At 43.2% G+C, this 18,514-nt stretch overlaps 1 protein-coding gene across 16 annotated transcripts in view; it reads right to left on the reverse strand.

The window, feature by feature from the left end:
* NPL (N-acetylneuraminate pyruvate lyase) overlaps positions 1-18,514 on the reverse strand; it is a 43,247-nt gene that overhangs the window by 17,717 nt on the left and 7,016 nt on the right. For 14 of the 16 annotated variants that reach the window (XM_055110752.2, XM_055110733.3, XM_055110739.2 and 11 more), the window contains 4 exons: positions 18,282-18,365; positions 8,961-9,034; positions 6,506-6,593; positions 522-579 (listed from right to left, as the gene is read on the reverse strand). In XM_055110752.2, the coding sequence (XP_054966727.1) occupies positions 522-579; positions 6,506-6,593; positions 8,961-9,034; positions 18,282-18,349 (288 nt within the window). In that variant the 5' untranslated portion in view covers positions 18,350-18,365. The other 2 variants (XM_055110758.1, XM_008978394.4) reach the window with 1 other exon arrangement.

Consider the following 18,514-nt stretch of genomic DNA (forward strand, 5'->3'; position numbering starts at 1 on the left):
GTGTACCCAAAAAAAAAAAAAATTCCACAACTGTGCTGAAGGGTGGTATGACAAATTTATAACTTACAACTTAAGTTGGTCTTCAGCACCACCAAGCAATCCTTTTGTGTTTTAGCTCCCTCCTTTCTCCAATGCAGAATTCACATTTGCCATTCTTCAAGCCTTTACTCTATCCTTTGTCCCTCTGTGCCCTGCAGATGGCACTGCCTTCTACTTCCCAGAGAAAACTGAAATTGGCTCAGTTCTGCTCCTTACCTGCAAACTCAGCTACAGCTGCATCCATCCTTACTCTCCTTGGAGGAAGGCGCTTCCACCTCCTATCCTACAGTCATCATCACCTGGAGCTACAACCTTTTCTTTATGGCTCAATGCCTGCTTCTATGCAGTGAGCCCCTGAGATCCCACACCTTATTTTTTCAGGCACACCATCTACTACATAGCAAATATAGTACTGATTTTAACTGCAGCATAAAAATGGAGGCCCCTTGAATGGTCTCTCCCAGATGGAACTGCATACATACCAGTTCCTGTGACTCCTTCAAGCTCAGTGCTCCTACGTGAATTATCACCTGATCCAGCCTGCAAAAGAAAAAACACTGCTGCATCGCTTAGAGTTTAGAGGCATGCAGAAGGGCTGCACTATCCTGGTTTGTGCTGGTTTTAGCAGTTAACTGATGCCTTATTAATCTCACTTATTAAGTTCTATAGCAATATATTTAATCTACCTAAAGGGGCTTATGGTGATCTTTTTAACCTAGGTCATTGATATCAAAGTCTTGTCATGTTACTGAGAGGTTGGTTGTGATTTGACTGTGCCTAGGATGATTCTGATTTCACAGCAGAGAATATTCAGCCCCCAAAGGAGGTATTTAAAGGCAAGGTTAAAATGGTATTCATTTCTTCCTTTCTGTAGGAATACAGCCATTTTTGCAATGACTTCATTTAGAGCCAGTGGGAAGGTGGTATGTTTATACAGTATCATGGAGGTTTCATGTTACCAACAGCAGAAATATATGCTGAAAATCGTTAAATGTGTACAGAAATGGGATTCATCTCTCATTAAGTTAGAGGCAGAGGATCACAAAGATAATTTAGTCCAAGCCCATTATCTTAAATTGGAGTCTGTAGAAATTCGTCTTATATACATGCTTACAAAAAACACTTCTAAGTTGTGATAAAACACACAAAATTTAAAAATCAATAATAGTTTAGGTGCAGTGGCTCATATCTATAATCCCAGCAGTTTGGGAGGCTGAGGTGGGCAGATTGCGTGAGCTCAGGAGTTCAAGACCAGCCTGGGCAACATGGCAAAACCCCGTCTCTACCCAAAATACAAAAAATTAGCCAAGTGCGGTGGTGTGTGCCTGTAGTCCCAGCTACTTGGGGGCTGAGATGGGAGAATAGCTTGAACCCAGGAGGCGGAAGCTGCAGTGAGCCAAGATCACACCACTGCACCCCAGGCTGGGCAACAGAGCAAGACCATGTCTCAAAAAATAATTAAAAATAAAAATAAATAATAAATTCTAATGGAAAGAAATGACCTAGTTTAATCATGTTTAGAATCAATTTATGTGTCAGATATTACATATGATTTTTGTAAGTAAATGATATTGCATATATTTATGTAAAAGTGCTTTGCATATATCTGGCACTGGCTAATATTTGTTGACTTACATCAAATGTAAATTTAAAAAAAATCAAGATGCCAATGGTGAATCAAGCACTAGGGAAGAAATCTAATTGAGAGGTGGTACAACATAGCTGTTAAGAACTTATATCCCAGAGTTAGAGTCTTGAGCTTGAATCCTGACTGTTATGAACCAGCTGTGAACGCCTCAGAAAGGCACTTAACACCTTTACACCTCAATTTCCTGGAATAATTCAGATAATAACATTACCTATCTCATAGGGCTATTGTAAGGATTATGTGAGTTCATGCAGGTAAAACACAGCATGGTACATGGCACAGTAAATGCTTAATAAATATTAGCAGTTATTACTGTTAAGCCTTAAGAATAGAGACTTAAAGAAAAAAAAAACAAGTTTGGGAGAAAAAAAAGACAAAAAAGAATAGAGCCTTTTAATGCTGCAAAAATACAGAAAACAGTAAAGATAAAGAATCATTAGGGATTTTAAAAAATGTCTAGGGAATAGAATTTAAGGTTCAACCAAGCAGAACTTGAAAAGCAATAATTGATTAATCAATACATGAGTACTTATTTTGGTTAAGCATTGTTTTAGATGCTGTATTTGGTGGTATCACATAAATGAAGATAGGTATGATACTGGGATATTTTTGGTTGGAGAGAAAAATAAAGAGTTTCCTCAAAGAGTAAAACCAGGAACTAGTCCTGTGAGAAGTGAATTCACTATAAAAAGCAATTTCCTATTTTGCAAATCTCCTCAGAATTTGGCCAAAAGGGGATATTTGTTCTGATACCCCGATGTTCATTTTTGGGGGTATACCATGTTCCCATCTGGGGAGAGAGAGGCCACAGTGAGACTGGTCATCTCAAAGTGGGATTAATAATGTTCAGCTGTGAATGCAGTCATCCCAGTGAATCTTCTGAAGGACCTTGAATAACACATGCCCTCATGAGACAGAGACACCACATTCCTGTTTAGACCCAATCACAGAGTCCTCCAGGGGTTCTTGGCTAGCTATGTCTTAGGTAAAACAGGACCTAGCTGAGAAGTGACATGATCAGGTTTGTATTTTTAAAGGATAATAGAAGACTTCTGAATGGAGAAAGGAGGGCTGACTGACCTGTTGAACTCTCACCAGCAGTTTTATTGCACAACCCCTCCCTTCACTACCCCTTTCTCTTGGTTTAGGTGAAGCCAATCATCCATTTGCTCTTCCTCTTTCTCCTGGGCTGCTAGGCACAGCTACCACTGTTGGAAATTTAAAATACACATTTCCTAGTAATCTCCCAATCCAGGAGGAGGCTCCAACATGCCTTCTGGCTGTCATGACTCATTTCTCTGGAGTGGCTACTCCAAATCTTGACTATTCCTGTCAAGTTCTAAATTCTACCCAACTCCTTGTTCTGGGCAGATGTCCTAGAGTCCCAGAGACCAAAGATGAAGAAGCTTTCACACACAGACTCCCTTATCCTTCCTTCTCTCCACCTGTGTGTGGGGCTATATCACCATTTGCTTTCCTCCTAGCTTCTCAGCTTTTTTTTTTTTTTTTTTTTTTTTTTTAAGATGGAGTCTCACTCTGTCGCCCAGGCTAGAGTGCAGTGGTGCAATCTCAGCTCACTGCAACCTCCACCTCCAGGGTACAAGTGATTCTCCTGCCTCAGCCTCCTGATTAGCTGGGATTACAGGTACCTGCCACCATGTCCAGCTATTTTTTTGTATTTTTAGTAGAGACGGGGTTTTGTCAGGTTGGCCAGGTTGGTCTCTAACTTCTGACCTCAGGTGATCTGCCTACCTTGGCCTCCCAAAGTGCTGGGATTACAGGTGTGAGCCACTGTGCCAGGCCTTCAGCTGTCTTCTAAAGCTACTCTGTCTACTTTGGGTTGTGCGGATGGTCCCCAACTTATGATGGTTTGACCTTACAATGGGGTGAAAGCATCATTACACTCCCTGACTTATGACAGGGTTATGTCTTTAAAACCCAATGTAAATTGTAAGTTGAATGAATTTCTGATCAATCCATCAGGATGTAATGCTGTCATCAGTGGAGGAGCATCTGTATGTCAAACCCCTAGCCGAATCCCCCTATCCAAGACCTTCCATCAAAGGTATCAATTCACCACTTTTTTTTTTTTTTTAAGACAGGGTTTTGCTCTGTCACCCAGGCTGGACTACAGTAGTGTGATTTTGGCTCACTGCAACCTCTGTCACCCCGGGCTCAAGTGATCCTCCTGCCTCAGCCTCCCAAGTGGCTGGGACCACAGGGGCATACCACTATGCCCGGCTAATTATTATTTTCATTTTTTATAGAGACAGGGTCTCTGTATGTTGTCCAGGCTGGTCCTGATCTCCTGGGCTTAAGCAATCTGCCTGCCTTGGTCTCCCAAAGTGCTGGGATTACAGGCATGAGCCACTGCACCCAGCCAAGGTTTACCAGTCTTTTCTGTATCTTTAATCTCTTCTTCCATGGCAGTGTCCTTTCAGCATAGAAACACGCTCAACATTTTTCCACTTAACAAAACTACCCTTCTTTCAATCTTGCCTATTCCTTCCTTCCTAATGTATGACTCCATCTCTCCTTCCCTTTGCCAGAAAACTTTTTGTGAGGATCAGCTGCACTCACCGCTCCCACTTGCAGATGTCTGCTGCATTCTATAACTCAACTGCAGTCTGACTTCTCTACAATAACCTGACTGGCCCTGCTCTTTCAGAGGTCATCAGTGACTTCCTATGACGTGTCAAACCTAGTGGTCTTCTCAGTCTTTCGTGTGCTGACTTTCATGGCATCTAATAGTTATTATAACAAACGTTATAATGAACATAGCATCTACTGCATCTAAATAGTTACAATGAATTCTTACATTAGTGTGAATGTGTTATGTGAACTGTGCCTGCCAGGCACTGTTCTAATCCTCACTACAACCTCATAAGTGAGGTATGATTATTACTTCTATTTTAGGGATGAAGCACACAGAAGTTAGGTGATGTGCCTGAGTTCCCAGAGCTAATAAGCAGAGCTGGGCCTCTAACTCAGGCAGTTGGGCTCTATGGCCCCTGCTACACTGACAGTCTCTGAAATCATTCTCTTCCCTGGCTGCAGTGACAGGACTCACTCCCAACTGGCCTCCTACCCTCTGAGGGCTTTCTGTCTCTGCCTACTTCCCTGTCCCTCATTTTTGGTACTGTTCTTTTTTTTTTTTTTTGAGATGGAGTCTCACTCTGTCACTCAGGCTGGAGTGCAGTGGCACGATCTCGGCTCATTGCAAACTCCACCTCCCAGGTTCACGCCATTCTCCTGCCTCAGCCTCCTGAGTAGCTGGGACTACAGGTGCTTGCCACCACGCCCGGCTAATTTTTTTTTTTTTTTTTTTTGTATTTTTAGTAGAGACGGGGTTTCATCCTGTTAGCCAGGATGGTCTCGATCTCCTGACCTCATGATCCGCCCGCCTTGGCCTCCCAAAGTGCTGGGATTACAGGCGTGAGCCACCATGCCCGGCCAGTACTGTTCTTAATGTGTGCCCTTAGCCCTCCTGTTTTCACACTCTGCCCATGGTCCTTAATATTTTTGGACCCTAGATCTCACGAAATTAACTGAAAGCTGATGACTCACCAGAAAATGCTTCTGTGGATATGCACTCAAATTTGGCACATAATTTCAGAGTACTGGAGCTGCCCTGAAGCCATTAAGGATTCCCAAGGTCATCATGGGCTTCACACTGACAACCTCTGCTCACTTGGAACTTACCTCCAATCTTTTACCTCCACCTGAGACAACATCAATTACTCCCTTTTTGTTTATACATTCATCAGAAGGGTTGGGGTGTTAGTTTTCATGATCTAACACCCCTACTGGATGGTCAGCAACCTGAAGGCAGAGCCCTTACTTTATACTGCTGGTGCCTAGCACAGTACATAACATATAACAATGTAACAGACAAATCAATAAAACTTAGTTGGCCGGGTGTGGTGGCTTACACCTGTAATCCCAACACTTTGGGAGGCCAAGACAGGTGGATCACGAAATCAGGAGATCAAGACCATCCTGACTAACACAGTGAAACCCCATCTCTATTAAAAATACAAAAAATTAGCCAGGTGTGGTGGCATGCGCCTGTAGTCCCAGCTACTTGGGAGGCTGAGGCAGGAGAATTGCTTGAACCCCGGAGGCAGAGGTTGCAGCGAGCTGAGATCGCACTGCACTCCAGCCTGGGTGACAGAGCAAGTCTCCGTCTCAAGAAAAACAAAAACAAAAACAAAAAAACAAACTTAGTTAAACTGGAAGTGCTTATGGAACTGATACTATCCTGTTTGTTCAACCATGGCATGAATTGGGTGTTACAAAAATATATCACTGCATGGAAGTTTATGGGCTACAGAAAGTCCTCCAACAGCACAAGAGGAAGCACCATAAAAGAGCACATTGAATTGGATGCACAGAGACCTGTCAGGAGAAGTGGGCCAATACAAGCATCAGGCGCTCATCCCAAGAAGGGAAGGGGTGTGAGTTGCTCAGTGGAAGAGCCAAGTGACCAGCAGAGTCCGTCACCACCCTCCCCTCTTACCTTTCAGCCCAAAGACGGGTAACTGTGAGGGGACTGGCCTTGTAGACAGGTAAGAAGCAGTTTCCCAGCGGAACCTCTGGGTGGCAGGTGTGTCTAGCAGTTTGGCTGCCCTTCTGCACAGAAAGGGAGGGGGCTCTTCTCCAAGAAGCCAGGATCCTGGGGGCCCTGCTCATCTTCCCACCAGCTGACCTCAAGCCCCGGCTCTGACCAGAAAGCAGGGAGGGCGTATCCTCTGGGGAAGAGGCTCACTGAATACAGCTGTTGCCAAAGGGCATTTTTATCCTCATGCAGCCACTCACTTGTCCTTCCCTTTTGTCACCCACTCCTCTGCAACCTGGCGACGCTCTGAGACGCTCAGGGACAGGCCTTCTCCTGTTGTGCCATTCACTGTTCAAACAAAGAGTAAGTCAGCAGGACCAAGGAGCACCTCTGCTTCTCCAACCCCGAGTCTGAAAGTGCAGGGTCAGAAACCGCTGCACTGAGGATGGTCAGGAGGGGAAAATGCCATGTTTCCATTTTCACTTCAGACTCCATCTTTTTTCCACTTTCACCTTGTCAAAGGCAGTGGGAAGGTTAATTGTGACTTGTAATTATAAATCTGACCTTGATATTAGGGACAGTCAGCAAATATTTTAAATAAAGACAGAGATGACTGCCCACATTTTACGTCAATCTCCAAACACACTACCCAGTTTTATATCTGGGCTTGAATGGCAGGGAAATCAACACTATCTAGTACCAGGATGTCAAATAAGTGGGAGTTACGGGTGCTTTTGTATACTACAGATCTCAAACTATCTCCATTTACAGTTTGACTTGATGGTAGTGCTCTAGGACAACTTGTTTTTTAGATAAATATTTCATAAATAAGCACAAAGGATATTAATATTTCTTATACCAAGTGCTCTTACATATCCACTTACTCTCACAACAACCCAGCAAAGTAGAAATTATTTTTCTCATTTACAGATGAAAAGATAAAGTCTGAAACAGTAAATAATTTAAGTTTGAATCCAGAGTTGTGTGATTCCAAAACTCATCATCTTTCCTCTTTTCCTTCTACTACAATCATTTATTTTTTATTTCATTTTTTTGAGACAGAATTTTGCTCTTGTCACCCAGGCTGGAGGGCAGTGGCGCCATCTTGGCTCACTGCAACCTCTGCCTCCCAGGTTCAAGTGATTCTCCTGCCTTAGCCTCCTGAGTAACTGGGATTACAGGGACCCACCACCATGCCCAGCTAAGTTTTTGTATTTTTAGTAGAGATGGGGTTTTGCCATGTTGGGCAGGCTGGTCTTGAACTCCTGACCTCAGGTGATCTGCCCGCCTCAGCCTCCCAAAGTGCTGGGATTACTGGTGTGAGCCACCACACCCGGCCTACTACAATCATTTCTTAATGGATCACAGAAAGATGCCTATGGCAGTAGGATACATTACTGAGGTCTCATGCATATGGTGGCACTCTGAATCTCTAAGCACTCAGCACTGGGTTGGAAGAAGGGAGGTTGGGGAGGCAGGGGAGGGAAGTCGGAAAGTATTTTTAATCACTTCTTTGAGGTCTTGACTTCAAGTATACTCTGGTCATAGGGATATTCCTGCTTTTTCCTCATACCCAGGGGAGATCTGCTGCCCTTTGTTGAGTAAGAATCTGCCTTCTCCACTATGGCTTAGCGCTGTAGAGGGACATTGAGTGGTTTTGTAATCAGGTCTCAGTTTTGACCTGTGGCCCAGGACACTTTTTCCACACAAGTTTTAATCTGCTCTGATTATTATTACCAGGTACCTCTGGCTCTGGAGGGGCTCCTGTTGGTAGAGCAGTAGGTCAGGACCAAGGTGTAGTGTTCTCAGAATAAAAATGCATCCAAGGGTCTGAGAGCCCAGAACACTAAGCAAGGGACAGCTCAATCGCAGGTAAGTATAGCTGTCAGGCTTAAAATGTTCAAGATCTAATTTTTTAAACTTTCACTTCTATGAAATAAAAGGGGATAACTACTAGTCCTGTGATTTCTTTGTGTGCTACACTTAGAGTCTTTCTTCCATTCACAATTTGAAAGGCCAGGGGAAGACAGAATAAAGCCCATTCTTAAGAGAGAGAAGAGGCTGGGCGCGGTGGCTCACGCCTGTAATCCCAGAATTTTGGGAGGCTGGGGCAGGCAGATCACCTGAGGTCAGGAGTTCGAGACCAGCCTGTCCAATATGGCAAGACCCTGTCTCTACTAAAAATACAAAAATTAGCCAGGTGTGGTGGTGTGCGCCTATAGTCCGGCTACCCAGGAGGCTGAGGCAGGAGAATTGCTTGAACCCGGGAGGTAGAGGTTGCAGTGATCTGATGGTGCCACTGCATTCCAGCCCAGGGGGAGACAGAGCAAGACTCCATCTCAATAAATAAATAAACAAAAGAGAGAAGAGGGTTTAGTTGTTACTTAAGAGGGTTTAGTTGTTACTCTCCCACTTCTTGGCTGAATGGCCTGGGGCAACCTAGAGTATATCTGAGTCATATATTTTCATCTCCAAATGGGGATAAAAAATAATACCTTAAGTGTTGGCACACTATCAAATGAGGTAATCTCTTGAGGTGCTTTGTAGGTCTAAGATTGGTGGGCCTACAAATTCACAAATTTTAGTTAGCTTAGCCAGGCTCCATCATAACCTGTGACACCATGACTGTGTGACCTCTTGGCTGGTAACCAGGTAAGATATACCTTCTAAAGACTGAGCTGGAGACATGCAGAGACATCCCCAAAGTTGACTTACCAAAAATGTTCTTCACTCCCTGTTCTTTCACAAGATAATCCACATACTGACCAATTACTGAAAAGTTGATTTCTCTAGAAGACATGTGGAAAAAAAGGCATATTTAGTCTTTTTCAGATTATTATTCAACAAATCCTCAGGTATATAAATTGCTCCCTCTTGCTAATAGTTATTAAAAATCCACTCAATTTGTGAAATTCTTAGCCTGCTGTAAATAATGCCTGGGTTTTTTTCCCCCCCTGAATCTGGTGATTTCTTCACTCAGCCATGTATGCCTCACTTCTATGAGCAAAACACTGTTAGTTATCAACAGAGGCTTTATATTTACACCTCATGACAAGCAGTATTACCGAACTATCTTTTGCCCAACGCTCTCTCTTTAAAGTCCATATGGCCACACATCTTTTGCCCTTTTGGGGGAAGACTGATGGTTGCAGACATGGTTAAATGAGAACTTAACATTTGCCATTTGATCCCAAGTACTGGGATTACAAGTATGAGCCATCATGCCTGGCCTGTCCCTTCTTGCATTTTCCCACCCTACTCTTAGGGTACTTAGGTCTATTTTCATCGCTGGAGGCCATTATCCATGATCAGTTATTAGGAAGTCATTACAGAGGATGGAAACATTCATTTCTTAGGCTCACAGGATAGGAAAAGTCAATCTTAATATTATAAGAATTTTAGCACTTAATATTTGGGACAAACATGGAGTCTTAAACCCATCTGTATTTGCTGGTTTTATATTGAACAAGGTTAGCAGTTAGAAAGGAACTTTGTCATCACTTTGCCTCTCAAAGGCGGAACAGCAGCATCAGCATCTGGGGGACTTTATTAGACACATGGAATCCCAAGCCCCACACAGTCCGGCCCAGTTAGAATCTGAATTTTAACAAGATCGCCGTGTGATCTGCATGCACTTGGCAATTTGAGGCACACTAACCTTGTAAGGATCTGATGCTTAAGGTTAAGATCTCTTAAAATCATATTGATTTCAAAATCTAGAAACTGACTCCTCACAAGTTGTATTAGGCAACCTGTCCTCAATCAAAATGCAGGAGGGGAATGATGGGCAATGAAGAGTGAAATTCAAAGGAAAATGGTGCAGCAAGCCTGCGTTAAATGGTTACACTGTGCCCATGGTTACCCTGCCAAGAACACAGAGTGCTAGCTGGCTGCCACTGCACTTTTGTCTGTAGGGCCAGAGAATCCTAATTGAAGTTTGGCCTTATTAACATTCTTTTCACCTTTACCTATGGTAATTCCTTAAACAACAAAAACAAAAACAAAAAAATCTGATGCATCTAGGAAACAAAGGCATCAAAATGTATATGTCAAAAGGAATAAGAACAAAATGAGGAAAGATAGAGAACAGCTGACTCTGAGTTTAAAAGGAAAGCTATTAAATGCAAAGAATGCACAGGCAATCATGCCTATAACAAGCTCAGAGAAAAGATAGCAGGCCTGAGCCTGCCACTTGGGAAAAGGTGTGTTAATGCAATTATAAAGCCTATAAGGGGAGTGAACTCCCTCATTATGGCACATGCCTCCATATCCTAACACTGCTCCCTCCTGACCTCAGTCTGCACCTGGAACAGCCCAGGTGTTCAGCAAAGGCTGGGCAAAGGAGTGGTGATGTGGGAACTTACAATGACGAAATCACCACAAGCTCTGCCTTTACAAGCAGGTTAGCACCACGCTTGCATAATATTTTGAAATTTCACTATTACGTTAATTAAAGAAGACAGTATACGTGATTAAAATAGCAAAATATAATGAAGGTTATGACTGAGGCAAAAAGTAATTGTATGGGGGCTCAGAAGAGGACTGATAAATGACAGCTAGGGAGGCTGGAAAGAAGACATTGGATAAATAGGACAAAACCCTATGTCCTCCTTCCCTCCAACATTTCTTTTTTTGGAGACAAGGTCTCACTCTGTCGCCCAGGCTGGAGTGCAGTGGTGTAATCATGGCTTACTGCAAGCCTTGACCTCCTGGGCTCAAGTGATTCTCTTGCCTCAGCCTCCCAAGTAGCTGGGACCACAGGTGCAGCTAACTTGAAAATTTTGGGTAGAGATGAGACCTCACTATGTTGCCCAGACTGGTCTCGAACTCCTGGGGTCAAGCGATCCTCCTGCCTTAGCCTCCCAAAGTGTTGGGATTACAAGTGTGAGCCACTGAGCCCGACCCCTCCAACATTCTTGAGAGATACTGTTTGCTTGGTCCTATTCTAGTATCATCCTCTTTTTAGGGAGTTGGCTGCACCCTTAGGCAGGTCTAGGCCAGTATGTGAAACTGGAAGCTCCTTTTTTCTCCATGAACTTCACAGTTTTGATGGCCTCAGTGGATAGTGCTTCGACCTACCCTCACCTCTCTCCCTCAGGCCTTGCTGGGAGGCAGGCTATTCAGCTGACAATTTCACTCAGGGTTAGAGGTCTAATGGGTTTTGCATTATCTGTCCCTTCAAGAAAGGAGAAAGTAGGTTGCTGCTTCTTATAAAATGCCCCTAACCTACAAGAATGACACTAATGGCAGAATTTTGGGGGCAGTGGTCATCATCTAGAAAATGTTCTTGGACTTAAGTCCTTTTGGAACTACCAGACCTCTTTAGAGAGATCTAGGTTGAAAAGGGGCTAACTCTAAATATGTTTGACTTTGACGATATTGTATTTTTTCTTTAAAAAAATGAGTATTTGAAAAGCCAGAAAAATCTAACAATGTCAGGGCTGCTGGGCATGGTGGCTCATGCCTGTAATCTCAGCACTTTGGGAGGCTGAGGTGGGTGGGTCACTTGAGGTCAAGAGTTTGAGACCAGGCTGGCCAACATGGTGAAATCCTGTCTCTACTAAAAATGCAAAAATGAGCCAAGCGTATTGGTGGGCACTTGTAATCTCAGCCTGTAATAGGGATGCTGAGGCAGGATTGCTTGAACCCGGGAGGTGGAGGTTGCAGTGAGCCAAGATAGCACCACTGCACTCCAGCCTGGGTGACAGAGTGAGACTCGGTCTCAAAAAAAAAAAAAAAAAAAAAAAAAAAGCCAGGGCTACATTTCCATACAGGTGGAAATTAGAAAAAGCAGCAGTAGGCCCTACTTTAGATGACTGGATGCCCCCAGGTCCCTCAGGCATTTCAGATCCCTGCCTGACTCTGCAGGTGCAAGTTTGCAGCCTTGGGCTGGGATGCTCAGCAGCTCCAGGCACAAGTGGGGGTGAAATCATCCAGGGCTGCTACCACATTTGTTACATAGGTACCCAAAAGGCAGGATTAGGGTGAAAATATTCTCCTTGAGGATTCTGTCCATTTTTTTTTTTTTTTTTTTGAGACAGGGTCTTGCTCTGTCACCCAGGCTGGAATACAGTGGCATAATCATGGCTCACTCACTATAGCCTCAATCTCCCAGGCTCAAGTGATCCTCTGGCCTCTGCCTCCCCAGTAGCTAGGACTACAGGTGTGTGCCACAACGCCCAGCTAATTTTTGTATTTTTTGTAGAGACAGGGTTTTACCAGGTTGCCCAGGCTGGTCTCGAACTCCTGGGCTCAAGCAATCTGCCTGCCTCGGCCTCCCAAAGTGCTGGAATTACAGGTGTGAGCCATCATGCCCAGCCTGTCCCTTCACTTGTTTTCCCACCCTACTCTGATGGTACCTAGGTCTATTTTCATCACCAGAGGCCATTAACCATGATCGGTTACCAGGAAGTCACTAGAGAGAATGGAAACAATGAGATTGGATTATTCTTCTGCCCACCCACTGGGCATTTGGAGCTCAGTGCTCACAGAAGTGAGTTGACAGAAGTCAATTCACTTGAATAGGCTGCATGGCACCTTCTCTTCTTTCATGAGCCCCAAGAACACATCTAACAACTGGGCACATCAGGGGAGAGTGACCCAGAACCAAATTCCATGCTCGCTGTAGTCATTTTTATATTTAAACCCAGTTTAATGTCTTAATTTCAATTCCTGGGGATTCAGATTCTTTGCGTTGGGTTTAGATTCATGCCTTGGGGCCTTTTTTTTTTTTTTTTTTTGGAGACAGGGTCTTGCTATGTTGTCTAGGCTGGCCTCAAACTCCTGAATTCAAGTAATCCTCCCACTTCAGCCTCCCAAGTAGCTGGGACTACAGATGTGTGCCACTGTGCCCCATTGATTTTATTTAACTTTTTTTTTTTTTAATTACAGGAGCTATATAGTTTACTTTAGAAAGTACATACAATAAAAAAAGAAAACCCACTCAGGATATCTCTGGAGATGATTCCTCTTAGTTTGATATTTTTCTATTCACAAATATACATTATATTTTCTTGTATAAATATGGCCGTATTAGACACAGTTTTATACTTTTCATTCAGCATTCTAGTTTTAACATCTTCCCACATTTTTAGATGGTCCATTACTATACCGGCTAAACAACATTCTATTTTATGGATGAGTATAATTACTTTTTCTAATTGTCTGTTCTAATGCCTTTTTCTAATTGTCTGTTTTTAGAGATTTAGTTTGCCCAAACTACATAAGCGGAAGAAAGTCTTCTGTTCTTTTTGCCACAAATTGAGGTCCAGAGTGGGTGGATTGTGAAACTGCAGGTAGACTCTACAACTCTTCTCTTAGGGTAAAAGGGTAATAGAATTTTTCTGAAGTGGCTTTTCAGGGAGAAATCCCTATTGCTGTTTGTTTCCTCTCCTGGTGCACGAACCACCATGAAAGACTTTCACTTCATCTGAGCAGACAGAATCCACAGGACAGGCTATTTTCATACCTGACATGATGTGGCATGCATACCAGAAAATCTGATTTTCCATTTTCTTTTGCCTTTTATACATATCTCTCAGCATTCAATCAGATAGCAGTTATATGTACTCTTGGCAAAACAGCCACTGGTTATTTTAAAATTCTTTCAGCAGGGAGGCAGGCAGGGACTAACCTACCCACCCTGTTGGAGGTGGAAAATGTTCTGTTCTGGGAGTCTGGGTCCCTTCGTCTCCCAAAGACTGTTAAAAAGACAATAATCTATGCCAGTCTGACTCTAGCAGGCCAGGACTTTTCTCACTGGGGTAACAGATTTGTTTTTACCAGAGGGTATTATGAAGATTCCCCAGGGTGATGCCAAGAACATTTGAAGGAAAAAACACAACTTTTTTCTTGACATTTTAGATCTGAAATGGACTTTCTGGTCTAATGACTGTGAGCCTGCCCAAAGAAAAAGTGAGTTCTTAGAACAAATAAGGAAAGCAAGTCTTGGCTGGCGCAGCGGCTCACGCCTGTAATCCCAGCACCTTGGGAGGCCGAGAGGGGCGGATCACTTGAGGTCAGGAGTTTGAGACCAGCCTGGCCAACATGATGAAACCCCGTCTCTACTAAAAACACAAAAATTAGCCGGGCAGGGTGGTGCATGCCTCTAATCCCAGCTACCCAGGAGGCTGAGGCAGGAGAATCACTTGAGCTTGGGAGGGGGATGTTGCAGTGAGTCGAGATTGTGCCACTGCACTCCCGCCTGCTGCGAGACTTTGTCTCAAAAAAAAAAAAAAAAAAAAAAAGCAAGTCTTTCATTAGACTTACTAGTGTATAAAAAGGCAAGGGTTGGATAGGTAGAGAAATCCTACCTTTCTAGCTGTGTGGCTTGGGGCAGCTGGGCTAGCCTTTAGGATCTCCGTTTCTTCAACTGCCAGGACAGAGATACCTATGGCTCCCTCACATAGCTGTTGTCAAGATTAAGTGGGAACATGTAAATGAAAATGCCTGCATGATGACTGACAGCATCAATCAGTGTTCGCTTCCTTCCCTTTTTCTCGACTATCAGCACTAGTAATTCCTGCAGTATATTCACTCATAAAATAACAAAAGCTACTGCAACTATGCCACATGCTTAAGATATAAGATAAATAAGATAATTTCTCAGTTCTTGTATATTATCGGCATTCAATATCTATTGAACAGGGCTAAGCAGCTCAAAGCCTGCTGGAAGACATAGACAAGTAACAAAAAGTTATTGTAATAATAAACAAATAATTCTGATGCAATACAAAAAGGGTGCTATGGGATCACAGGGGAAGAGTATGGACAGGGTGCTATAGAAGGGTCATCTAACTCCTTTTAAGAGAATTGGGGAAGAATTTCTAAGGATGGTTTTGATAGATGAGTAGAAGTGTTCAAGTGGAGCAAGAAAGAAGAGGATGGTGGTAGAAAATGGCAGAGGAAAGAGAATGAGTAAAGGTATGAAAGGCAGAAGAGGTATGGTGACAAAGAAATGAAGCAGGAAAGGTAAACTGTGAAGGACTTCCTATGCCATCCCAGGGAGTCTGGGCTTTAATCTTTAGACCGGCTCATCTCAGACTTTAATGTGCTAAAGAATCATCTGGGACACTGTTAAAATGCAGGACTGATCTGTAGTATGATACGGCCTGAGATTGTGCATTTCTACCAAGTTCCCATGGTGGTGGAGCAACTGGTCCATGGGCCATATGATGGGTAGCAAGGCTTAGACAAAAGAGACTCAAAAGATTCCTAAAGAGGAGAGTGACATGATCAGATTTATTTACTAGGAAGCTCACTGAGCTACAGTGTGGACAATGGACTGGAATTATAGGTACTTTATACATTCTTATTTAATGGTGATCCCCACAATATCCCCAATGACATGAGAGAACTGCAGACTCTTAAGAGTTGGAAAGGGTCATAGAGATAATGTGGTTGAACTTTCTTTGGAGAATATGAAAGAGCTTTTTTTTTTTTTTTTGAGACATATTCTCACTCTGTTGCCCAGGCTGGAGTGCAGTGGAATGATCTTGGCTCACTGCAACCTCTGCAACCCAGGTTCAAGCGATTCTCCTGCCTCAGCCTCCCGAGTAGCTGGAACTACAGGTGCGTGCCACCACGCCAGGCTAATTTTTGTATTTTTAGTAGAGAGGCGGTTTCACCATGTTGACCAGGATAGTCTCGATATCTTGACCTCGTGATCCGCCCACCTCGGCCTCCCAAAGTGCTAGGATCACAGGCATGAGCCACCGTGCCCGGCCAAGAGAGCTCTTAAAAGGTGACAAGATCTCCCCAGGGTCGGAGAGCTAACTAGTGGCAAAGCTTGGGATCCAGGACTCACATCATTTCACTAAGACCTACTTACCCATGTTCTTTCTGCCAGCTACCCTACTCCAGGACATCAACTTATATGCAGAAAGCTGAATTGTTACTGAGCTTTCATTGGAATTGAGAAGAAAAAAGGATATAGGGAAATAGTCCTTGTTCAGCCACTCAGAATTATGGAGGATATGTATATGTACATGCCAGGTTAGGAGAACTCCCACAGTGGCAGGTCACCTGGCAGTATTTCCACGTATTAGATTCCATGTGCCCCTTCCTTCCATCTCATGTCTTAGAAACATGCCAGAAGTGCAGATTCCCTGTGGGTAAGTACATTAAAGCCTACGTGTTCTTGGTGGGTGTTCCAAAGCTACTTTATATCTACAGGAATGTTTGATGAAGCAGGTGGTGGGAGAAAAGGGAACTAACATGGCTCACATGCCTACTCTGTGCTATACACTGACCTACACTATTTATTTCTTAAAGAGCCTACACATAATGCATTCTTCTTTTTTTTTTTTTTTTTTGATTTCACACCTTAGGAAAGTAAGGTTCCTAGAAGAAAAACGCAGAATTGATGAGAAAATAGTAAAATGGATGCAGCAGGACCACAGATTTTTGGGAAACGGAAAAAGATCCAGAAAAAGTCATTTTAGTTATCTCTATCATGGGATCTGGCCTTCCAGGAAAACGGCAAAACAGGGAGGAAGAACACACTGACATTGTCCGTGGGTCCCTGATGAACAAACAAGACTGTTTTAAGAAGCCACTTCCAGGATAAGACGGGTCTTATTAAAAGGTTAAAGTAGTATGGACCAGATGCAGTGTTAGGAGATTACAGGAAGGATCTCACTCTGTAACAGGAAGTAAATCCTGCCGATTCATGCAATCACATGTCTTCTGTTTGATCTGCGAACAAGTGACTGATGCATTGAGAAACAGCTGATGCCAGTCTTTCTTAAAACTTGTGGAAAGGGGAAGTAACAGAAAAAAAATTATTATTAACCAGCTGAGTAATCTAAATGCCGTATCAGCAAGAATCTTATTTAGACCTAGTAAGGACGTGATTTTTCATGGATCTTAGAAGCCAGAAGTCTTGGACTCATTGGAGAGTCTCTAAGGTAGAACTGCAAAATGGCCAACTTTGAAGGAGAATACTAAAAGACATAAGAAATTTCATCTCCTTTAAAAGGGTAAGATGAATGTTTATAAATTCAGCAACAGAAGACCAAAAAGAAAGTCCCTTGTAAAAGGTGTACTAAATACATCTTCCTTTTGCCTCTGCCTTATGACATAAAGGCAGTTCAAACTTTTTGACCTAAGTGCGTATTGACCCTGTGCTAAGCACTGTTGTATGATCTCATTTAATGCTTATAATTCATTATGTAGGTATGATTATTATTATAATATTACACAGAAAGAAAGGAGAAGCTTAAATAAGCCAGCATTCTAACTTTTTGGCAGCCTGACTCCTCTGACAGGTCAAAAACATATAGATCCAGGAGGTGGATGAACTCTCTTTTGTCAGGGGTGATGTTCAAGGAGGAGTTATACACAGTGCATGGTTCCCTATGTCACAGGGCCTTTTTGTTATCTGATTTTTTAGCAGAAGGACTGCCACTGTATTCATCTGGAGGTCAAAATACTTGCTTGGGGTAATGATTAGTCAACAATGGACTGTTGTTACTTCCCTTCCCCCGCTGCCCAACATCTAGTCAATGTTGAAATGAGGCTATAAACAGGAAAAAAGAGTCCATCTTGCAGATAACCTCCCACTTTCCTCAGGGTAGGACATTTTTATCAAGTCTATGAACAGCCTGAAGTGGAATCATGCTGACGTCCAGAGACAGCATCCTGAGAGGGCCTAGGTCAGTGCTTGATATCCAATTATGCTAAAATGGGATTCTCATCCAATGCTACTGGCCCTGTTTAGAAAGGCCAAGGCTGTGGTGAAATCCAAGGAGAATTTGCTCTGTGGCGCTACAGACACTGGGAGAAAGGCAAGCTGCCATTTCTTACCTTCTCCCTTTCTGCAAGGTGATATAGTGCTTCTCTGACTTTGGGGTCAGAGATATAATGCCTCCTCAGACTTGGGGATCAGAGACAGTGCAGAGGGATGACAGACAGAAGCTGCCTTTTGGCAACAGTTCTACAGAGGTGCAGGGTCTTAAGTGACTGTTGTTACAAAGAACTTCTCTCCTTTTTGGTTGAATGAGAACTGATCCCCTCAAGGTCCCAAATGATAGTTACCCATTCTCAGTCATTGGCGTGATGGTTGCAGCCACAAGACCCTGAAGTTTCTTCTTTGGGAAGGCCATTGAGCTGCTGGTAGGTCTGGAAAACATACAATGTAATTTCTCTCTTTCTTCAAGGAATGTCAATGATAAAACTCCCAGGCAAAGTCCATTTCTAGTTTAGAACTGTAAAATGTGCTTACAAGTACACAAACACACACAGCAAGTACAAGATGGTAAAATTTTAGA

Source organism: Pan paniscus, chromosome 1 (genome assembly GCF_029289425.2).
Source record: "Pan paniscus chromosome 1, NHGRI_mPanPan1-v2.0_pri, whole genome shotgun sequence".
Classification (NCBI taxonomy): domain Eukaryota; kingdom Metazoa; phylum Chordata; class Mammalia; order Primates; family Hominidae; genus Pan; species Pan paniscus.